At 42.5% G+C, this 24719-nt stretch overlaps 2 protein-coding genes across 8 annotated transcripts in view; both read left to right on the top strand.

Moving 5' to 3' along the window:
• The window catches only part of LOC129839528 (inactive tyrosine-protein kinase 7-like), a 43345-nt gene extending 40081 nt beyond the window's left edge, over nucleotides 1–3264 (top strand). Inside the window, exons 19-20 of the mRNA XM_055907037.1 lie at nucleotides 1032–1210; nucleotides 1641–3264. Coding sequence (XP_055763012.1) covers nucleotides 1032–1210; nucleotides 1641–1801 — 340 coding nt within the window. The 3' untranslated portion in view covers nucleotides 1802–3264. The remainder of the gene's footprint in view (nucleotides 1–1031; nucleotides 1211–1640) is intronic.
• A 9632-nt stretch (nucleotides 3265–12896) lies between these two features.
• Nucleotides 12897–24719, top strand: part of LOC129839804 (serine/threonine-protein kinase MARK1-like) — a 93162-nt gene continuing 81339 nt past the window's right edge. For 3 of the 7 annotated variants that reach the window (XM_055907444.1, XM_055907446.1, XM_055907447.1), the window contains exon 1: nucleotides 12897–13520. In XM_055907444.1, the coding sequence (XP_055763419.1) occupies nucleotides 13470–13520 (51 nt within the window). In that variant the 5' untranslated portion in view covers nucleotides 12897–13469. The remainder of the gene's footprint in view (nucleotides 13521–24719) is intronic. The other 4 variants (XM_055907445.1, XM_055907449.1, XM_055907448.1 and 1 more) reach the window with 3 other exon arrangements.

The raw sequence follows: 24719 nt of genomic DNA on the forward strand, positions 1-24719 counted from the left end.
CCATACTACCCTCCACACTCATCATTAACCCCTGCCAACTGGGTCCTGGACTTCCTGACGGGCCCCCTGGTGGTGAGGGTAGGAAACATCTCCACCCCGCTGATCCTCAACAACGTAAGCATCAAGTTTGCAGACGACACTACAGTGGTAGGCTTGATTACCAACAACGACGAGATGGCCTACAGGGAGGAGGTGAGGGCCCTCGGAGTGTGGTGTCAGGAAAATTACCTCGCACTCAACAAAACAAAGGAGATGGTCGTGGACTTCAGTGAACAGCAGAGGGAGCACCCCCCTATCCACATCGACGGGACAGTAGTAGAGAAGGCGGAAAGTTTTAAGTTCCTCGGCGTACACATCACGGACAAACTGAAATGGTCCACCCACACAGACAGCTGATGAAGAAGGCGCAACACCGCCTCTTCAACCTCAGGAGGCTGAAGAAATATGGCTTGTCACCAAAAACACTCAACTTTTACAGATGCACAATCGAGAGCGGCAACTGCTCCGCCCAAACCGCAAGGCTCTCCAGAGGGTAGTGAGGTCTGCACAACGCATCACCGGGGGCAAACTACCTGTCCTCCAGGACACTTACACCACCTGATGTCACAGGAAGGCCAAAAAGATCATCAAGGACAACAACCACCCGAGCCACTGCCTGTTCACCCCGCTATCATCCAGAAGGCTAAGTCAGTACAGGTGCATCAAAGCTGGGACCGAGAGACTGAAAAACCGCTTCTATCTCAAGGTCATCAGACTGTTTAACAGCCATCACAAACATTGAGTGGCTGCTGCCAACATACTGACTACTACTGATTACTTGTTAGATATTACTGCATGGTCGGAACTAGAAGCATTTCGCTACACTCGCATAAACATTTGCTAACCATGTTAATGTGACCAATAAAATGTGATTGATTTGATGAATTGACAGATTAAATTGTGGCGACACCCAGTGGCCAGACTACCAAACACCCAAAGTGGAGGTTACCTTAGTCTTGGTGCTAACCTGTGTGTCCTCTCTCCCCCTCCAGTGAGTACTATCACTACCGGCAGGCGTGGATCCCCCTGCGTTGGCTGCCAAGCGAGGCCGTGTTCGAGGACGACTACTCCACCAAGACGGACGTGTGGTCGTTCGGCGTGCTCATGTGGGAGGTGTTTAGCCTGGGCGAGCTGCCGCACGCTGCCCTCGACCACGACAAGGTCCTCGAAGGTGAGGCCAGTCGAACTGGAGCCTGGAAGTGTTATTGAAGGATGCTACTTCACCCCAGATGGGGGTAGAAGTCCACTATTCTAGGATCACACATTGTCACCCTCCTAATGGTTAGTTTACTAACCTTTGCCTGCTCATAGTTGTTTAAAACCACACAATGCACACCAGATGACGTCACCAATGTCACTGGAAGATGTTATCCAAAAAAATACTTTGTACATAACATGCTGTTTTCACATATGTTGACATTGCGGTAATGCTGGAGATGAATACAAGGTTCAAAAGTGGTGGAATTCCCCTTTTAAGGTTTATTGCTCACTCCTGTTCTGTCCTTTTTATTTCTCTATCCCTCCATCTTTCACCTCTTTCCCTGCATCTCGCTCGCTCACCCCATGTGTGTGTCTTTCTCTCACGTCTTCCCCTCTACCAGAGCTGAGAGAGGGCCGGGGGAAGCTGCCCCTGCCCCAGGGCTGTCCTTCCCGGGTGTACAAGCTGATGACTCGCTGTTGGGCCTCCAGCCCCAAGGACCGCTCCTGCTTTAGCGACATCGTCTCTGCCCTCAGCGAACTGCCCTCCGAGAGCAAGGTGTAACACACACACGGCCCAGGTGCACTGTTTGTGTAAGGGTATGAATGTGTTAGGAATGGGGGGAGGTGACAAGTGTGTGTGTGAGCAGTTGTGTACAAATGTGACTAAGTCCATACACACACAAACCGGTGGATCAGTGTGTATGTGAAGGACGTATAGAGGTGCTGGTGTGTGTGCGTGAGCATGCATGTTTTGGCCTTTTTAAATTTGTGTGTGTCGCACTCCAGGACTCTCCTACTCTGCCTTGTTGACCTCTGTAGTTAGTCTGCAAGAGCAGAAAGAGTCTCTTAACAAGGAACTTTGGTCCCAAATGAGGACCCAGCCGAGAAGAGATCAACATCCGACGAGCTTCTCCTTCACGTCTCTATGGATTAAAAAGACTTTTTTTTTTTTTTTTTTTTTTACAATGAGGACTTATATTGTGCCTTAGCAGGTCAAATGGTGTCGATAACATTTTCATCTAGAAACTAATGACAGTTAATGTTGGCACGGTTTTCACCCCAATTGGATCTTTTCTGTTGCTCATGTTTGCGGATGGACACGACAAAAGGGACATTTTCTGCCCAGAGCCAAACGGGACATTAAGTTTACAACCTCTTCAGGTGTAAAAATCGAATGTGTCTCACTCTATTAGATATGATCAGAACAAGGTAAAAGGCCAGCGGTGGCATTATTAAACTTGTTTGGCTGGAGTGTGGATGGAATCAACGCTCACAACACTAGTTTTCCTCGCCTTGAAGGTAAATCTTTGGTTTATTTAAAGTATAGTCATGGCACAGTATGGACCCTGAATTAGCTTCAACATGCTATTTGAGTTAAGGTAACAGGCCATCTGAGCTGTAGCATTATAGGCTAGCTATAGGCCATCCTGTCATGGACAGTTTTGTACTCCTATCAAAGATGTCTGAATGTTACTGCTTCGTTTGCCCATCAATCATCCGACCGCGACGTGAGCTTTTCCAATCAGAGTGGGAGAAAGCTTTCTTTGTATACATGTTTAAAACATGCACTGATCACAACTATACATTTTTGTATTTTAGAAGGATTGTTTCGGAGACCTGTAACTTATTTTCAAGGTCCTGTTTTGTATGTTTTCACTGTATAGAAAGGTGCTAAGCTTCATTGATATCATTTTTTTTTTTTTATGTGCAAGGCATTTTAGGATTTGTATGGAATAGTTCATTTGTCATTTATTGAACCAAAACATATGGAATTAAGGTTCTCCTGAAAATTAAAAAAAATTAAAAAAATTAAGTGCCTGGAAAATGAAGGACTTTGCATCAGTCTTGCTATTGTTTTAATATTTACTTTTTTACTTGAACATTTTTATACATTGCAGTTTTTCCCCTTTTGTTTTTATGTACAAAATCCATCTGAATTGTAGTAATTTGGATATTGGTTCTATTTTAAGTATGTTTATACAAACACATAATGCCGCTGGTCCAATAAAATATTTTTGTTGTAAATGTACATTTTCTGTTTACGCCGTTTGGGAAATACTGTGCATATAGCATCATTAAGAAATATAAGATTTCACTGGTAACATGTAGCGTGTGGCTTGAGTAAGAGTACACCTTAAACAAAATATCTATCAACAGTTGAACAAAATATAACCCTCTGCAAGGATATTCAAGCTTTGTCCAAATCTGATATTTATCCAAAGTTAACATCAGTATCAAACTCAGCAAGTCTGTATTGTTTTGTCTTTTAAGGGTCAGTCCAGCTTGCAGAGAGTGGAGGATGAAGATCTGCGAATCCTAAACCCAGCATTGTGTGGTTCCGTGGTGTGGAATGCATGCAGAGGAACACTTGACCCACGTGAATCGATTCGGTAGAATCACAGGCCGTATCTGGGCCAGTTCAGATACACCCCGAACTGACTGATGAGCGCGGGCCAGCTCTCAAGAGGAAGGATCGAACTTGATCCCCCAGCCTTTGCATTTTTCCCCATGTACTCCTTCACTACTCCTCCTTCTGAGTCTGTTTAGACATCACCCCCACTGATATGGCTCTGGGTTTCTCTCCTCCAGTCCACTCTCCCTCCCAGTAGCAGTGGCCCAATAGCTGCTCTTGACATAGAATCCCTTTTGGGTTGTTGAGATTCAACGGGAGATGTCGGTTTCCTCTGTCCTACAGTGTCAGCCGATTAGAGAAATCTGTCCCTCGGATGCCTATCAGACTGCTAATATCATTTGTCATAACTAGGCCTAAGACCGATTGTCCCTATGATCTGTAACAATACATAACATTCTTTTGAAGAGTTATGCTCATTGAAATACGTTTTCCCCCAGCTATATTAGGACAAAGTTTGGAACTCACGTTTCATAAGCTCTGGTTTGTTCAAGCATCAAATGGTCCACAAGGTGGAAAAATGTTAACCGTTATTGAGTTGCAAAAATCTCCACAATGGTTCTAGAGGACTAAAACAGACGAGACATTAAGACCAACCCTGCTGTAGCCCACAGTTACTTCAGCGTCTCCAGTCTAGTGTGGATCGTCCAGCACAGCAGAGAGCAGTTGCAGTCCTAGCTGCTTTTAGCCACGCTGGTATATTTACAGTGCATTCGGAAAGTTCAGACCCCTTCACTTTTTCCACATTTTGTTATGTTATAGCCTTATTCTAAAATGGATAAAAATCAAATAAATTACCCATCTACACAAAGATTTAGACATTTTGCAAATTTATTACAAATAAAAAAGCACCTTAAGTATTCAGACCCTTTGCTATGCGACTCAATTGACCATAGATGCATCCTTTTTCCATTTATCTACAACTTGATTGGAGTCCACCTGTGATAAATTCAATTGATTGGACATGATTTGGAAAGGCACACATGTCAGAGCAAAAACCAAGCCATGGAATTATCCGTAGAGCTCCGAGACAGGATTGTGTCGAGGCACAGATCTGGGGAAGGGTACCAAAAAATGTCTGCAGCATTGAAGGTCCTCAAGAACACAATGGCCTCCATTCTTAAATGGAAGAAGTTTGGAACCACCAAGACTCTTTTCTAGAGCTGGCCGCCCGGCCAAACTGCGCAGTCGAGGGAGAAAGGCCTTGGTCAGGGAGTTCTTCTGTGGAGATGGGAGAACCTTCCAGAAGGAAAACCATCTCTGCAGCACTCTACCATAAAGGCCTGATTGGTGGAGTGGCCAGACGGAAGCCACGCCTCAGTAAAGGGCACATGACATCCCGCTTGGACTTTGCCAAAAGGCACAGACCATGAGAAACAAAAATCTCTGGTCTGATGAAACCAGGCTTGAACTCTTTGGCCGGAATGCCAAGCGTCACGTCTGGATGAAACCTGGAACCATCCCTACGGTAATGCATGGTGGTGGTGTTAGCATCCTGTTGTGGGGATGTTTTTTTAATCGGCAGGGATTGGGAGACTGGTCAGGATCGAGGGAAAGAAAAGTACAGCGATCCTTGGTGAAATGCGCTTAGGACCTCAGACTGGGGTGAAGGTTCTCCTTCCAACAGGACAATGACCCTAAGCACACAGCCAAGACAATGCAGGAGTGGTTTCGGGACAAGTCTCTGAATGCCCTGGAGTGGCCCAGCCAGAGCCCGATCGAACATCTCTGGCGAGACCTCAAAATAGCTATGCAGCGACGCTCCCCATCCAACCTGACAGAGCTTGAGAGGATCTGCAGAGAAGAATGGGAGAAACTCCCCAAATACAGGTGTGCCAAGCTTGTAGCGTCATACCCAAGAAGACTGAAGCACCTTAGACAGCAATTACAGAAAAGTACTGAGGGTCTGAATACTTATGTAAATGTGATTGTTTTTTAAATAAATTTGTAAATTGTTTTTGCTTTGTCATTATGGGGTATTGTGTGTGTGTGTGTATGAATATATTGATTAGGGGGAAAAACCTTAAATACATTTTAGAATAAGGCTAACGTAACAATGTGGAAAAAGTCAAGGGGTCTGAATACTTTGCACAGAAAGTCTGCGGGAAGCCAGTTGTTAAATAGAATTCCATTTCAACTGATTGTGCCGGTGGGCATGACGGTTGGTCATTATGACAATCTCTTTAAGGATCGTATAGGCTGAGAACGTCACAAATGATCCGCGCGCATTGATGTGGCCGGAAGAAGTGATTTGTTTTAACGATTTTGAACAGTCAGATAGCTGGCAACAATGACAAGCTGCTGCCATGTGGGGAATCTTAGGGGGCTCGTTTCAGCTCATTTTGATTACACTACATGGCCAAAAATGTGGACACCCCTTCAAATTAGTAGATTCTGCTATTTCAGCCACACCCGTTGCTGACTGACAGGTGTTTAAAATCAGCCATGCAATCTCCATAGACGAGCATTGGCAGTAGAATGGCTTATACTGAAGAGCTCAGTGACTTTCAACGTGGCACAGTCATAGGATGCCACCTTTCAAAGTCAGTTTGAACATTTCTGCCCTAGTCAACTAAGTGCTGTTATTGTGCAGTGGAAACGTCTTGGAGCAACAATGGCTCAGACGCAAAGTGGTAGGCCACACAGAACGGGACCACCGAGTGTTGAAGCACGTAGCGCGTGAAAATCGCCTCGAGTTCCAAACTGCCTCTGGAAGCAACGTCCGCACCAAGAACTGTTCGCCAGGTGCTTCATGAAATGGGTTTCCGTGGCCGAGCAACCGCACAAAAGCCTAAGATCACAATGCCAAGCGTTGGCTGGAGTTGTGTGAAGCTCGCCGCCATTGGAGCAGTGAAACACGTTCTCTGGAGTGATGAATAACGCTTCACTATCTGGCAGTCCAACGGACGAATCTGGGTTTGGTGGATGCCAGGAGAACAATACCTGGGCCAATGCATAGAGCCAACTGTAAAGTTTGGTGGAGGAAGAATAATGGTCTGGGGCTGTTTTTCATGGCTCGGTCTAGGCTCCTTCGTTCCAGTGAAGGGAAATCTTAACACTGCAGCATACAATGACATTCTAGACAATTCTGGGCTTTGTGGCAACAGTTTGGGGAAGGCCCTTTCCTGTTTCAGCATGACAATGGCCCTGTGCACAAAGCGAAGTCCATAAAGAAATGGTTTGTTGAGATCGGTGTGGAAGATCTTGACTGGCCTGCATAGGGCCCTGACCTCAACCCCTTCGAACACCTTTGGGATGAATTGGAACGCTGACTGTGAGCCAAGCCTAATCGCCCAACATCAATGCCAGACCTAGATGATGCTCTTGTGGCTGAATGGAAGTGAGTCCCCGCAGCAATGTTCCAACATCTAGTGGAAAGCCTTCCCAGAAGAGTGGAGGCTGTTGTAGCAGCAAAGGAGGGACCAACTCCATATTAATGCCCATGATTTTGGAATGAGATGTTTGACATTCTTTAAAAAATATTTAACTAGGCAAGTCAGCTAAGAACAAATTCTTATTTACAGTGACGGCCTCCCGGGGAACAGTGGGTTAACTGCCTTGTTCAGGGGCAGAACGACAAACTTTTACCTTGTCAGCTCAGGTATTCGATCCAGCAACCTTTCGGTTACTGGCCTTTTGCCCGTGTAGTGTACCAGGTCTTGTTTAGAACGATGTCATTTTTATTTATCGAAGTAAGGCAGTTAAGAACAAATTCTTATTTAAAATGACGGCCTACCAAAAGTCCTCCTGCGGGGATGGGGGCTAGGATTAAAAATGTAAATATAGGACAAAACACACATCACAACACTACATAAAGGGACCTAAGACATGCTAACACGGCACCAATGCCAGTTCTGTGAAACCGCACACTCTTAACCTGGAGTGAAAGGACAAGACACATAGATGCAACAAAACAATATAGGACAGACATTGTCCAGAATGTAATTCCTATGAGAATAGTCAACTGTTTTGACCAGTATCTGTAATTTAAAATGTAGCTTTTCCAGTCCAGCAGAGAGCTTCTTCAACCCTGAGTCCTGCAGGTTGTTGTTTGTCAGCTGTTGCTCTCTGATAGGAGCATGGATATTTGTAGGACTTCAGCTAGATCTTTGCAACTACCCTCTGTGAGATTACACCCTTCCAACCTTGGAAAAATTGCAGAAACGATGCAATTTGGAAAATGTTTAATTAACAGCAATTTAATTAGCAAAGGCCTTATGATATTAAAGATCAATGCTCAACCTGTTTTCTCCAGCTTGCAGTTTTTACTCATCAGTCCTTCAAAGATAAGTTCTGAGTGCTCCCGAGTGGCGCAGCAGTCTAAGGCACTGCATCTCAGTATTACAGCGTCACTACAGACCCTGGTTCAATTCCAGGCTGTATCTCAACGGCCGTGATTAGGATTCCCATAGGGCGGAGCACAATTGGCCCAGCGTCGTCCGGGTTAGGCCGTCATTGTAAATAAGAATTTGTTCTTAACTGACTTGCCTAGTTAAATAAAAGATTTAAAAATATAAAGTTTAGCTCCTGAATCCTGTATGTCGTAGATTAAGTCCAGCTTTCATGTAGGAGTTGCCTGACTGCAGAGCCAAAGCAACAGTGTCATAGGATTCCTGCCTTAGACTGCAGCTATCTGGTCTGCAGATAGAACTTTAAAGCAAGATGAATAGATTATACTGTATGAATACGTTTCAGTGTAGTACTTCTTGAATTTGTGAAAGATTACAAAATACCAGTCGAGGGGAGTATTGGATTATTTTTCAGATGGAGGTATTCGACAACCTTTGCATGTAGACATTACTTGATATTTAATTATCACAAATAATCTTACTTGCATTGCTCTCTTGCAGAACCCGGAGACTGGTACCAGCCTTCTGTGGCCAGAGCACCTCTTCTGACATCTGCAACATGTAGAGCCGAGCACCGATATGCTTCAAGCCTGTCCTCGGAAAGAGTTTCCTGTCTCTTTATTCTTTGAATGTGATTGAACTTGTGCCTGTTAAGTGGCTTTATATCAACAGTAACCTACGGAAACGGTACTGTACTGCATATTGAGGTTTCAACTGGCCACACTCATATTGTTCAGGGGTGCATTCAGTATGACAACATGGTGTTCAAGATTTAATTCAGCGGAAACGGTACTGTACTGAATGACCAGTTGAAGAACGGAGTAGTTATGGTGGCTTAGAGGGCGATTGTGTATGGTGTGGTGCACAAGTTTTGCGATTTCATGTCGTTCAGGAAGCTAAATTCCTAGGTATAACGCTGGATGGTCAATTATCATGGTCAAATCACATTCACAAAGTTGTTTGGGTCTGTTATAAAAAGATGTTCTGCATTTTTGGCACACAAATCAACTGTCTTTCTCGTCCCATCTTGATTGCTCTCCGGTAATATGGTCAAGTGCAGCAAAGAAAGAACTAGCAAAGCTGCAGCTGGCTCAAAGTGAGTAGCATGCCTTACCCTTGACTGCAAATACAGAACTAACAACATACATGCCAGTCTTTCCTGGTTGAGGGTTGACAACATTAACTGATTCTTCTAGTTATGGGAAATATTACTGCATAATCAAATAACATTCAGCACAGACACTCATACATAGCCTACAAAACATCCCACCAGAGGTCTCTTCACAGTCCAAGCCCAAAACGAATTCACGGCAACGCACTGTATTACACAGAGCAATGATCACATGGAACTCCCTTTCATCTCTAATTACTGAAGCAAATAGGAAAATGACCTTTTAAATGGATTAAACAACATTTCATGGAACGACATTCAATTCTGGCAACAGCTCTGGTGGACATTCCTGCAGTCAGCATGCCAATTGCACGCTCCCTCAACTTGAGACACCTGTGCCATTGTGTTGTGTGACAACTGCACATTTTAGTGACCTTTTGTCTCCAGCAAAAGGCACACCTGTGTAATGACTATGATGTTTAAAGGATCGGACCCTTTTTGTTAAATTTCCAGCTAAAATGACATATCTAACTGCCTGTAGCTCAGGACCTTAAGCAAGGATATGATATTCTTGATACCGTTTGGAGAATAAAACATTAGATCTGGTAAAAGATAATACCAAAAAAAAAAAACTTCCATCTTTGAAATGCAAGAGGAAGGCCATACAATAAATTTGCCACCAGATGGCAGCAGTGTGCAAAGTTTGACTGATCCAGTGAAGCGTTACTACACTATTTTGTATCAAGTCTACCAGGAGTTTGCCCAAATGTGCCGAATTTGTCAATTAATACATTTAAGTACATAACTATAGAATATACAAAAATGCTATGGTATTAAAATAAAATACACTGCTCAAAAAAATAAAGGGAACACTTAAACAACACAATGTAACTCCAAGTCAATCACACTTCTGTGAAATCAAACTGTCCACTTAGGAAGCAACACTGATTGACAATAAATTTCACATGCTGTTGTGCAAATGGAATAGACAACAGGTGGAAATTATAGGCAATTAGCAAGACACCCCCAATAAAGGAGTGGTTCTGCAGGTGGTGACCACAGACCACTTCTCAGTTCCTATGCTTCCTTGTTGTTGTTGTTGTATTTACACACACCCAGTAATGTCAGACATGATGGATAATTAACCTCCCGACAGAAAAGCCACTAACCTTCACACATCTAGATGGCCAGGTGTGGTGGGTGTGGGGCCAGAGACAGCAGGGGTTCAAACTGTAGAACCCAGTTCCTACATTTTGAATATAAAAATGTATTTTTATCAAACAAAACTATCCTACATCTTGGGACGCTCAGGTTGAGAAATCAGAGCAAGATTACTGAACGTAAGCACATTGATACATTCAACCTCTGAAGGTAAACTAGTTCCCGTGCTAAAAGTGTTGAGTTGTTGTGCACTCAAACAACAGCATGCACTTTTTTTCAATGAGAGCTACTGTAAATTGGACACTGCAGTTGGATTAACAAGAATTTACGCTTCCTATCCATATAAGACACGTCTATGTCCTGGAATGTTGGCTGTTACTTAGATCATTCTAGTCACATTAGCAACAACCGTCCCGGTTTAGGGACACCGATCTGGTAGAGGTTTTAATCAGATTCTTGATATGCCAAACCTGTCAGGTGGATGGATTATCTTGGCAAAGGAGAAATGTTCACTAAAAGGGATGTAACCAACTTTGTGCACCAAATGAGAGAAATAAGCTTTTTGTGCAAATGGAACATTTCTGGGATCTTTTATTTCATGTCATGAAACATGGGACCAACACTTTACATGTTGTGTTTATATTTATGTTCAGTGTATTATCTTTAATATTTAGTTTGAGTTTTCTTCTGAACTTTGGGCAAAAATCTAATGGTGTTTAAGTTTTTGCATGTTACCAATTGAACATCTCTTGCAGGATAAATCAATGTTAAAGTTTACATACCTGGCCATATATGAATGTTAAATGTTACTTTATGGTTGGTTATGTAGGCTTCTTCTAACCCATCGCGTTCTACTAGTACAACAATACAATTAAATTATATCTTTACATTAATATATATAATTTAGAAGTCCAAAAATGGATGTACCAACTACAGATAGACTTAGAGGGACAGTCAAAAGTGTGTGAGTTTGAGCATGTATCCATTAGGCCTATGGATTTTCTTATCGGCATTAATTAGATTGGAATAAAAGTGAGGCTTTTATTGCTCATTGGCTGGGAGGCTATGCAGCTGTTGCAAGAGCGCAATTTTCACTGGCTGTCCATTGGTTTCAAAGATCATGATTGATAGGCACCTTGAACTTCTTGAATTCAATCATTATTGGGTTCAAATACACACTTACATTTGTGAATAGCCATCCACAACAACCACAATCCGTAAGGCGCAAATAGCAAAATGAGAGAGCAGCAGTGTGATTCACATCAATGCGCTTTGTAGATATCAATAATAAGTGATATTCGTATCGCCATAGACTACACCACTGCTGTCATCCTTTACCTACAAGCGATGATTAAAGTTGGATAATCTGTGGATGCCGACAGCAGTCACACCATTGGAAGACATTTACTTGTTCTGTAGCCTACAAAAGCCTATTCGTGCTCTTCTCCCGCGATTCATCAAACACATTTGGTGTGTCATCATAGTGGTCTCTGACTTGTGGTCAGACTCGCTTTGGTGGTTCAAATTTACATTTGCGCCTTTTTCAATGCTGATTTGAATGTCATTGAGAAAACAGTAGTGTCAAATATTTTTTTCTCGCAAACATCCTTACTGAATTTAAAAGTAATCTTCAAAGTAATCATCTTGTTTTTCAAAAGTCTCAACTGATTACAATATTTCTGCTGGTAACGGATTACAGTTACCGTTTTTGTAATCCCTTACATGTAACGGATTCCATGAAATCCGTTACTCCCCAGCCCTGCCTAACGTACCCTACAGGGTAAACAATTGCCATTCAACCAGTTTTGAAAAGAGAAAACAACATTCTGCTCCATTGTAAAGTGCAAGAGTGCCACACTAGTTGAGCACAACTGTAAGTGCATTTCATTACCTTACAAATTACACATAGGACCTGAAATCAAATCGTGTCACATGCTTCCTAAACAACTAGATGTAAAGTAGACGAACAGTGAAATGCTTACTTACTTACAAAATGCAGAGGGGAAAAATGAAATAATAGAAAAACAATGAGTAACGATAACTTGCCTATGTACACGGGGTACCAGAAATGTAGCATAACATATGATGATGACATTGGCGGAAAGGGAATAGGATACCTAGTCACTTGTATAACTGAACGCTAGCATATAGATTCAGTCTCAGGTGTGTTAGGGTACGCGTAAAGGCAAATTAACATAATGCAATTCCGAATTATAAACGCTAGATGGCAACGTTGGCACATTTCACTAGTTTTTGACATTGCAAATAATAGACGAAAGTCTTAGGTATGGCTTTTTAGTTCTATTACTAAACGAGGTGATTATTTCCTTGTATTTTTAATGAATGTATACGAAGTCGATGCATTTTGACCAGGAATCAATGACCAATTTGCTTAGAAATTATGGTATGCTTACAAATAGGGTACTTCGAATGTTTAGGAAGGTCATTCTTTAAATCTCGAGATGATTTACCGCCCAAGAATGATGATCATGATGATGCTTTCCAAACAAAACAGTTCGCGCATGCATGCATATCCTTGGCAGTATATGTCAACAATCAAGAACCTCCTCCTGCTACCACAAATACGTCCTCATAAACAATTTTCTTCAATTCATATTGAAGAAAAAAAAAACTCCCTTTGATCGAGGTTGCTCGATCCTTCTCTCGCCACCTGGCGCTGCCACTGTCACGTTCTTTTGTCGTACAGCGTTGCGAAGGAATATAATGTTTTTGCTTGCATGCGTTCTATAAAAGATATTCCATGAACACTGGTTGTACCCGCGTAGGCTACCCTGCATGCATGTGTCCAAGCCTTTGGGGGGGAATGAAGGTCGCTCCTGTGTAGGGTGTTCCTTTTACTACTACTCCCCCATCTCGCGTTCCCTTTCCTAGTGTGTGTGTCAGCCTATATATCAGGGTGGATCAATGCTGGATTCTTTCCTTCATACGAAGTCCTATCGGTTCTTTCGGCCCGCTACACTCGCTTGCCTCGTACCCGGGGGCGCATCTATCAGCATAGATAGACCTGCGCTGGCTCCGAGCGGGCCTTGAGGTAGATATGCTGTAGTTTGGAATACTGCTGTTTGGACCGTCGGGTAGGAAATGCCGGTGGTGTAAAAAAGTCCAATTTAATATTTTCACTCGTCGCACTGTTCTCGGCGGCTGCCAAGCTCGGTGCTTAGCGGCCTGTACACACAAAATGTCGACCAGAACGCCATTGCCCACAGTGAATGAGCGTGATACAGAGAATGTAAGTATCCAATGTTCCTTCTTCCCTATGGCTTATATTTTTCTAAATACCATATTATTTTGGGCTGAGTTTATGTGGTGGTACGTGTGAGTCATAACGCTGAAATTGGGCTTGTCTGTGTAACCTATCGGTCAGCAGGCTAGCCGCATAGCCCACTGGGGCAATAGGGATATTAGCTAACGTTACCCATCCTCTGCCATTGTCATTTTTTAAAAAACATTATAGCATTTGAAATCGTTCGTCGGATCAATTTTTACGCATGCCATTGTAGACTATAAGACTACACGTAAACATTCATAGTTGTAGCTAGAATTTGGCCATGTCTGCGTGGAAGACTGCGTCCTAAAGGATGTGTTCTGATGCTTTCGGTTATCTCTGTATGGGAAACCGTAGCCTACAAATCCGATACAATGTTACCTTGTCTGTCGGTCCTCGCTGATTTATAACAGCCAAAGTTACAACGTATCTCAATTTCTGGAGGAGGCCGCTTTTAAAATGTGCAATAGCATAGGACAGTTGCTATTGTTAGCTTACTGCAACATTAGATCTTGACTATGTTCAAAAGCTGTGACTCAACTTTGAGATCATGGTAGGCCTACGTGCGGGAAGAAATCTAGCTCAGCAGGCCGTCTTAAGTGCCTTGAATGATTATCGTCTGTCGTACTGTCGTTTTAATGACGCATTTTGCTTTGATTTAAGACAATTTACATGGCTTTCAGGTAGTTGTTACAGGTAGGTCTAGTTTTTACATCATTTTTTTGACTTGTAATTTAATGATAGGCTAAATACCCATTCATTCTTTAAGAATATAACTCCTAAATGCCTCATGAGTTTAGTTCAACTGTTTTACCCCCAAATATAAGCTTTTACTCCTGTTTGTAACAATGTCATTGTTAAACACTCAACACATGGAACTATTATTTTGATCTCATCGATGGTCAGTCTGCATCCACAAAGCTGTCTATGAGTTTGAAAAATCAGATGTCGAAACGTAGGTTGTGTGACCAATGATGTATATAAACCCTGGATTGCTGATCCTATGTACTGGCCATTGACAGGCTTTGAAGCCACCGGTCGGCCATATTGACACTCTCCGGTAGGCGCATTGACACTCCCCGGTAGGCGCAGTCCTCCATAGGAATGAATGGAATTCTACATTATTTAAATTAAATGTTTTTAAAGGCAAAATTACATATTTAACGTTTTTGATGTGGACAGTTGAATTAGTCATCTCTTAAAATTACTTCAAGGAATGTTTTTTTAAGATTATCATTTTTTATTTTGAAGTTTAGCTCACATAATATAATTTAAACACATAAGGTGTCTGTAATATAATAAACGTGTCAATGTAGACATTTATAAATGCGTTTCTGTAGCTTCCAAAATATTTTTTTACAATGATGGGGGTGTGCCAAGATGGAGGCACGGTGGCCCCGTGCGGTCCCGTGTGGCTCAGTTGGTAGAGCATGGCGCTTGCAACGCCAGGGTTGTGGGTTCATTCCCCACGGGGGGACCAGGATGAATATGTATGAACTTTCCAATTTGTAAGTCGCTCTGGATAAGAGCGTCAGCTAAATGACTTAAATGTAATGTAATGTAAATGCATCAACACAGTGCCACCTGTTAGTCATCGAATGTGTATAAAAATCATTAGTTGGAACAAGCATGCATTGACATTTACATTTGAAGTCATTTAAATGATGCTCTTATCCAGAGAAACTTACAGGAGCGATTAAGGTTAAGGCACATAGACTGATTTTTCACCTAGTCGTCTCGGGGATTCGAACCAGCAACCTTTAAGTTACTGGCCCATCTCTCTTAACCGCTAGGTCAGGCAAGCTGCAGAAGGGCGAGCAGGTTACCATTAACTATCATTTATCAGTGCAATTTTGACGGCCAACTACAAGCTGAAAAGTTTGAGGGCTCATCTAATGTTCCCTCATTTAGATTTTAGCTCATCTCTCTCTGGCTAACATTAGTTGTTGCTCTTGTTGTTAGGCAACTGAGGGAGAGCGAGCCGACCTTTTCATGGTTGTTTCATCGATAGGACTGTAAAAGTTCCCTAATGTAAGAGGACTCCTGTTGTATTCATATATTTTCATAAATCCACTCAGGTGTATTTTGTGGCTTTTGGAGACTGCTTTGTAATGATCTAAAATTGCGCTGTTGCTACTGCCTGTAAACACAGTCTAGTTCAAGGTGAATGATGGCAGGGCCATGTGGCAAATGGCTTGTTTGCGTATAGGCTTAGTGTAGCTATGATTGGCTATGGTGCACCGTTCTATGTAGACTACAGTCTTGGACAAGACGTGTGATTTTTTTTTAAATTAGGTTTTAATTACTGCATTGTTTATTAATTGTCCAAAAGCACTGCTGCTTTGATTCCTACTCTATATTTCTATAGAAATTTCTCATGCCTTTCCCATACGTCATTCCCAAACATTCTATGAAAACGTGAAAATGACAAAGTGCTCGCTTGTCAGGAAATTTAGAAAAGTGTCATTATTCCTGGGGGTGTATGAGCAGATTTTTAACAAGATTTTATGTTGCTAAAACGCTTTCAGTTGGACTTTTAATAATGAAGCCAGTCGAGTTTTTGAACTGTCACTGAGAAAAGGGTTTGCGATTGTGCAGGTTAATGAATGACTGTTGGCACCACGTGTAAAGCGTAATTCAGAGTCCAGAGACGTGATAGTCTGGCGGCCCATTGTGACATAGCTACGTGCCTCTGAGACTGTCTGCGGGGAATGCCCAGCCCGAATGCACACGTCTCCAAAATTCCCAACCAATGCAGCTTCGCATACGCAACTTCTATTCATCTGAATGGGCAGCGGGCAGAATTAGTCAAGTATGAAAGCCAATGGTCAAACATATTTTATGACGCAAAACTCGTCATACCGGCTGTATTTCTGCCTGCTTGAACGGCGAATAGCTCAGATACACATGAACACATTAAATTACCCAGGGAATCGATAGAACTTCACTCGGAGATGCACAAAAACAGTAACGTTCAAAATGGGTGAATCTTGCCTTATAAACACTAGATTGACTTGTGAGAATATAGGTATTGTGGAGATTTTCTATACTTTCTGAACCATTCTATCATTCTTTTGGAATGTCACATGACACGGTTAATAGGCCTACAACTAGGGTTGCTTGTTTTGGGGAATATTCAGAGGTGGATACTTTCTGTGGGAATATATGGGAATTAATGGAGATGTATGCAAATTAAGATGAATACCATTTAAATGTAGATGTTTTTTGCGTTGGAAATATTTACCATATCATATGGAGACAGAAACATAAACCTTTTACCTTATCATAAGTAGACATAATTGCAAATGATTAAATCCTTCTAATAGAAAAATGTATTTACGAATTGAACTTTAATTAAATGAGCTGACTCTTCACATGGGATGATTTCACTGAACAACAAAAGAAAGGGAATATTGAATCGCATCTCCCAAAAACATTTTCAACATACATCTGTAAAATGATAGTCTAGAAACTAAAGCTTTGGTTGTCTTCCTCTCAGGCTTCCATGTCTTCTCTCTGGGCCTCCTCAATGTCCACCTCTTGAACATCAGACTCTGAGGCCTCATCTTCACTGTCACTTTCCAACCTTATTGAGGGTGGCTCGTTGTCAGGATGGTCACCAATTGTTCAACCCTTGTATTGATCAGCCTGTTACGTGCTTTGGTGTGTGTGTTCCCAAACAAGGACCAGTTGCGCTCTGAGGTGGCTGATGTTGGTGGGATTTGGAGGATGATGGAGGCAACAGGGGAAAGAGCCTCAGATCCACAAAGTCCCTTCCACCAGGTGGCTGATGAGATTGCCTCTCCATCCCAAAGCCCTTGCTTGGAGGTGTACTTGGCCAGACTGCCAAGTACCATGTCCTTATCCAGGCCACGGTGGCGAGACATGGCAGTGATGACACCATAGGCCTTGTTGATCTCTGCACCAGACAGGATGCTCTTGCCAGCATACTTGGGATCTAACATGTATGGGCTTCAGTCAGAAGTCTTCACGCTTTTTGATGTATTTCAGAACTTCAGTTTCCTCTGCTTGGAGCAACAGCCAGCAGCATACCACGGCTGGCTTGCTTCTGAAGCTAAGCAGGGTTGGTCCTGGTCAGTCCCTGGGTGGGAGACCAGGTGCTGCTGGAAGTGGTGTTGGAGGGCCAGTAGGAGGCTCTCTTTCCTCTGGTCTAAAAAATATCCCAATGCCCCAGGGCAGTGATTGGGGACACTGCCCTGTGTAGGGTGCTGTCTTTCGGATGGGACGTTAAACGGATGTCCTGACTCTCTGAGGTTATTAATGATCCCATGGCACTTATCGTAAGAGTAGGGGTGTTAACCCCGGTGTCCTGGCTAAATTCCCAAATCTGGCCCTCAAACCATCACGGTCACCTAATAATCCCCAGTTTACAATTGGCTCATTCATCCCCCTCCTCTCCCCTGTAACTATTCCCCAGGTCGTTGCTGTAAATGAGAACGTGTTCTCAGTCAACTTACCTGGTAAAATAACGGAAAAATAAAAATAGTGAAGTGGGCAGGGCAGTAAGGATTTCTTCTCTTACGTCTGCAAGCAGTCTGAACATTAGACAGGATGGCATCGTCTCCCTCAATCTGTGCAATGGCTACTGCCATAGGTTTCAGGCTGCTTACCACTCTCTCCCAAGATACATCATCCAGGAGGATCCTCTTGATGGGGCTGTCCAATTTCGGCAGACTGTGATATGGCGATTTCTTGGAGAGACTCCTTCCCCTTCAGGAGACTGTCAAACACGATGACAACACCACCCAACGAGTGTTGCTGGGCAGCTTCAATGTGGTGCTCTTATTCTTTTCACTTTGCTTGGTGAGGAAGATTACTGCTATAACCATTTCCTTGGCTCTCTTGTAGTGTGTATCCATTGTTTTCAGTGCCATGATGTCCTTGAGGAGCGGTTTCAATGCATGAGCAGCACAGCCAATGGGTGTGATGTGACGGTAGGACTCCTCCACTTTAGACCAAGCAGCCTTCATGTTCTCAGCATTGTCTGTCACCAGTGAAAATATCTTATGTGGACCAAGGTCATTGATGACTGCCTTCAGCTCATCTGCTATGTAGAGACTGGTGTGTCTATTCTCCCTTGTGTCTGTGCTCTTATAGAATACTGGTTGAGGGGTGGAGATGATGTAGTTAGTTATTCCTTGCCCACAAACATTCGAGCACCCATCAGAGATGATATCAATACATTTTGCTTTCTCTATGATTTGCTTGACCTTCACTGGAACCCTGTTGAACTCTGCATTCAGCAAATGAGTAGATGAAGCATGTCTGGTTGGAGTGGTGTATGCTGGGCGAAGAACATTCAGAAATCTCTTCCAATTTAGAGGTCAACAATTATGATTTTTCAACGCCGATACCGATTTTATTGGAAGAACAAAAAAAGCAGATACCGATTTATCGGCCAATGTCTATTTATATACACTGCTCAAAAAAATAAAGGGAACACTTAAACAACACAATGTAACTCCAAGTCAATCACACTTCTGTGAAATCAAACTGTTCACTTAGGAAGCAACACTGATTGACAATAAATTTCACATGCTGTTGTGAAAATGGAATAGACAACAGGTGGAAATTATAGGCAATTAGCAAGACACCCCCAATAAAGGAGTGGTTCTGCAGGTGGTGACCACAGACCACTTCTCAGTTCCTATGCTTCCTGGCTGATGTTTTGGTAACTTTTGAATGCTGGCGGTGCTTTCACTCTAGTGGTAGCATGAGACGGAGTCTACAACCCACACAAGTGGCTCAGGTAGTGCAGCTCATCCAGGATGGCACATCAATGCGAGCTGTGGCAAGAAGGTTTGCTGTGTCTGTCAGCGTAGTGTCCAGAGCATGGAGGCGCTACCAGGAGACAGGCCAGTACATCAGGAGACGTGGAGGAGGCCGTAGGAGGGCAACAACCCAGCACCAGGACCGCTACCTCCGCCTTTGTGCAAGGAGGAGCACTGCCAGAGCCCTGCAAAATGACCTCCAGCAGGCCACAAATGTGCATGTGTCTGCTCAAACGGTCAGAAACAGACTCCATGAGGGTGGTATGAGGGCCCGACGTCCACAAGTGGAGGTTGTGCTTACAGCCCAACACCGTGCAGGACGTTTGGTATTTGCCAGAGAACACCAAGATTGGCAAATTCGCCACTGGCGCCCTGTGCTCTTCACAGATGAAAGCAGGTTCACACTGAGCACATGTGACAGACGTGACAGAGTCTGGAGACGCCGTGGAGAACATTCTGCTGCATGCAACATCCTCCAGCATGACGGGTTTGGCGGTGGGTTAGTCATGGTGTGGGATGACATTTCTTTGGGGGGCTGCACAGCCTTCCATGTGCTCGCCAGAGGTAGCCTGACTGCCATTAGGTACGAGATGAGATCCTCAGACCCCTTGTGAGTCATATGCTGGTGCAGTTGGCCCTGGGTTCCTCCTAATGCAAGACAATGCTAGACCTCATGTGGCTGGAGTGTGTCAGCAGTTCCTGCAAGAGGAAGGCATTGATGCTATGGACTGGCCCGCCCGTTCCCCAGACCTGAATCCAATTGAGCACATCTGGGACATCATGTCTCGCTCCATCCACCAACGCCACGTTGCACCACAGACTGTCCAGGAGTTGGCGGATGCTTTAGTCCAGGTCTGGGAGGAGATCCCTCAGGAGACCATCCGCCACCTCATCAGGAGCATGCCCAGGCGTTGTAGGGAGGTCATACAGGCACGTGGAGGCCACACACACTACTGAGCCTCATTTTGACTTGTTTTAAGGACATTACATCAAAGTTGGATCAGCCTGTAGTGTGGTTTTCCACTTTAATTTTGAGTGTGACTCCAAATCCAGACCTCCATGGGTTGATAAATTTGATTTCCATTGATCATTTTTGTGTGATTTTGTTGTCAGCACATTCAACTATGTAAAGAAAAAAGTATTTAATAAGAATATTTAATTCATTCAGATCTAGGATGTGTTATTTTAGTGTTCCCTTTATTTTTTTGAGCAGTGTATATTTGTAATAATGACAATTACAACAATACTGAATGAACAATGAACACTGTTATTTTATCTTAATATAATACAGAAATCTATTTCTATCAAATCTATTTAGTCTCAAATAAATAATGAAACATGATCAATTTAGTTTAAATAATGCAAAACACAGTGTTGGAGAAGAAAGTAAAAGTGCAATATGTGCCATGTAAAAAAGCTAACGTTTAAGTTCCTTGCTCAGAACATGAGAAAATATGAAAGCTGGTGGTTCCTTTTAACATGAGTCTTCAATATTCCCAGGTAAGACATTGTAGTTGTTATTATAGGAATTATTGGACTATTTCTCTCTATACGATTTGTATTTCATATGCCTTTGACTATTGGATGTTCTTATAGGCACTTTAGTATTGCCAGCCTAATCTCAGGAGTTGATAGACTTGAAGTCATAAACAGCTCTGTGCTTCAAGCATTGCTAAGAGCTGCTGGCAAACGCAGTAGAGTTTGAATGAATGGTTACGAGCGTGCTGCTGCCTTCCACCGCTCAGTCAGACTGCTCTATCAAATAATAGGCCTAATTATAATATAATAAACACACAGAAATTCGAGCCTTTGGTCATTATGGTCAAATCCGGAAACTGTCATTTTGAAAACAAAACGTTTATTCTTTCAGTGAAATACGGAACCATTCCGTATTTTATCGAACGGATGGCAACCTTAAGTCTAAATATTGCTGTTACATTGCACAACCTTCAATGTTATGTCATAATTATGTAAAATTCTGGCAAATTAGTTTGCAACGAGCCAGGCGGCCCAAACTGTTGCTTATACCCTGACTCTGCATGCAATGAACGCAAGAGAAGTGACACTATTTCCCTAGTTAATATTGCCTGCTAACATGAATTTATTTTAACCAAATATGCAGGTTTTTAAAAAATATATACTTCTGTGTATTGATTTTAAGAAAGGCACTGATGTTTATGGTTAGGTACATTCGTGCAACGAATATGCTTTTTTTGCGAATGCGCTTTTGTTAAATCCTCATCGTTTGGCGAAGTAGGCTGTGATTCGATGATAAATTAACAGGCAATGCATTGATTATATGCAACGCAGGACAAGCTAGTTAACCTAGTAATGTCATCAACCGTGTGTAGTTAACTAGTGATTATGTGAAGATTGATTGTTTTTCATAAGATAAGTTTAATGCTAGCCAGCAACTTACCTTGGCTCCTTGCTGCAATCGCGTAACAGGTGGTCAGCCTGCCACGCAGTTTCCTTGTGGAATGTAATCGGCCATAATCGACGTCCAAAAAAATGCAGATTACTGATTGTTATGAAATCGTCCCTAATTAGTCGGCCATGCATATTTTATTCGGTCGACCTCTACTTCAATACACATTGCCTGTGAGCATCAGAGGTCATCCAGTTGCATACACAGCTCGAGCAAGACATTCATCAGCAATTCTCTGACAACGTTTCTCCATTGAGTCAAAAAACCTTCTGATTCCAGGAGGACCATGAGCTGTTGCTATCGATAAGGTGTCTGATTCATCATTTTCACCTCGAATAGAAGTAGAGGGACTTATGTCAGAGGTTGCTTGTTGTGAGCGCTGAGTGAACTTTATGCACTTGGCCAGATGATTCTGCATCTTTGTTGCATTCTTCACATATGATTTGGCACAGTATTTGCAAATGTACACCGTTTTTCCTTCTACATTAGCTGCAGTGAAATGTCTCCACACATCAGATAGTGCCCGTGGCATTTCCCTGTAAAGATTTGGGGGAAAAAGTGTAAAAAACAAACAAATACAATTCCACGGACAGATAAATAGTTAAGCAGTTAGATTAAACATCTCCTTTGTAAGATACATGTTTTAAAATGAAACTTGTATGGAATCAGGTGAATTAATACTCCTCAAGCCAGCTAAACCCACATGGTAGCAAAAACTAACTAGCAGAAATTGTTAACAAGTTAGAAATGATTTAAACACACTTTGCTGTAGGCTACTATTTACTAGTTAACAAAAGAAATTGGTGTGCCATATAAAATACATTCACCCCACCCAGTATTGTAATCAAAACTTACCAGAAAGTATGTAGTCCTTGGCTCAGACAGTGTAGTAGTGTGGGCTCAATAGCATCTCATTAGTGTGCAAGATCTTGAGAATCAGCTGTACATGTGATGGAAGGGGTTGCATTTCCATTGAATTGGGGATAGTTTAACCAAAATATGCCACAAGACCTAGAATTGCCTTATGTGTATCCCACATTTTCCATGGGAAGTTACACCTGGGAAAAATCTTTAATCTTTAACCTTTAACTTCTCAACTTATTTGGGATGAATTTAATCAAAATTCCCCGATTTTTCCCGGGTGTAACTTCCCATGGAAAATGTCCACCGTTTGCAACCCTATCTACAACTGGTAGCGGTCCACCTAGACTGGGTCAGCAGTATCTGCGGACTGCTGTTTTTGGCATAATTCATTTGGATATAAAATCTCTTCAGTCAACCCATCAGTGGGCTACCAAAAAATGTATGGAGCAAATGCATCCCTTGACTTATGCGCTGCTCATTGGATGAATGGCATTCCACTCCATGAGTTCCACATGACTAAACTTTTATTTTGTGAATCTATACGTCACTTCCATTATTATATTGTCTGTCTCTAGCCTGCTTATTGCCTCAATACAAGCTAGATTTAATGGCTGACTAATGAAATAAGTTAATACATTTGAGCATGGCATGCCACATGGAAAGGCGAAGTGCTACTGCCCTTTGTCTGTGAGGTATTGATCCATGCCGTCAGTAGGGATATGTTTTGAAGTCAGTAGGCTACAGTAGTTCTGAAGAACTGTGCATTCTTCTACACCGCTTCGTTCATGTGTCTCATTCCATATTAATTTATTGGGGCGAAGGTGGGTACGAATTTCATCCTTAAAATACACGTTCGTTTCAAAGCGTTGCCTACATTGAGGTAAGCTAACGTTGAAAAGGCAGGCATCAAAAGCGTAGTTACTCTTGACAGATATCACATTTCAGTTCTGCGTTTGAAATGACCAGCTTATGTCAGGGGAAAGCCAATTGAAAAAGGGAAATGAGTGCTTTACTCATTGTCTGATTCCAGAACGACTTGTTTGTCAACTTACTGTAAAATACTGCACTGAAAGATAATGGGGTTTGAAGACATGCAAGTTGACAGAACTGGGTCCTCTTTCCTCTTAGTTGCAGTGGCAGGGCCGATTTTCCATTACAATCCAGTTAAGTGCCCTATTATTACAAGACATTGTGTAATGCCGAAAAATAAATTGCAAATCACTGTCTTTGAATATTATTGAATGTTCAGTGTAATAGTAGGCTAATGATTAGAATCTTGATATTGCTGTCGAAAGAATCAGGGCACTGTTCTATGTAGTGAAACATTGTGAATTCCTAAAGAAAATTATAGCTGTTTTCAAGACTGCTTGGAATAAGTTGAGGGGGGGGGGATTTGCTTTTTGTCTGTTTCTAAATCTTCTAGGAGAGCCTGTATCAGAGTAATGTGACCAAATGCAGGTGACAAGTCTCTTGGACCTTTGTCGATGATTATCTGACAACTGCAACTTGTCTGGGCCAGGTCAAAGTAGCTTGACTGGCTTCAATACCCCCCCCCCCCCCCCCACACACATTGAATCAGTGTAATGGATAAACTTGTGTGTCCTGCATTTGCCAAATATCTGCCTCTCTCCACTTATTAAAAGGTATATATTGAGATGGAAATAACCTCATCAAATATTTATCAAAAGCAGGACAGAGTTGGTAAGATTTGAGAAATGTGTTTTTTAAAGTCCAAGAGCTCATAATTTTGTATCACTTTGTGGGATGTATAAAGTTGCTTCCTGTGCATAAATGAAACCTTTTGGTCTTGCTACAAAAATTATGATAATAAATCAGAAGAAAATTAACCTCTGGGGGGGAAAAATGTTGCCCTTTCCATCAGATTGGCATAAAGAAGACCGCCCATTGTTGCCCGCAGGCAATGCACTACTACTAACAGCCCTCAGGCTGAAAGGACCCAGTAACTATCTCTAAAGAAAGTGAGAGTGAAAGACTGAGTGAGGGGAAAGAGAGAGGAGTTCACTGAAGCTTCCCATATTACTGCATGGCTTTTCAACCGGCCCAACAATTGCATAACAA

This window comes from Salvelinus fontinalis, chromosome 40 (genome assembly GCF_029448725.1).
Source record: "Salvelinus fontinalis isolate EN_2023a chromosome 40, ASM2944872v1, whole genome shotgun sequence".
Lineage (NCBI taxonomy): Eukaryota > Metazoa > Chordata > Actinopteri > Salmoniformes > Salmonidae > Salvelinus > Salvelinus fontinalis.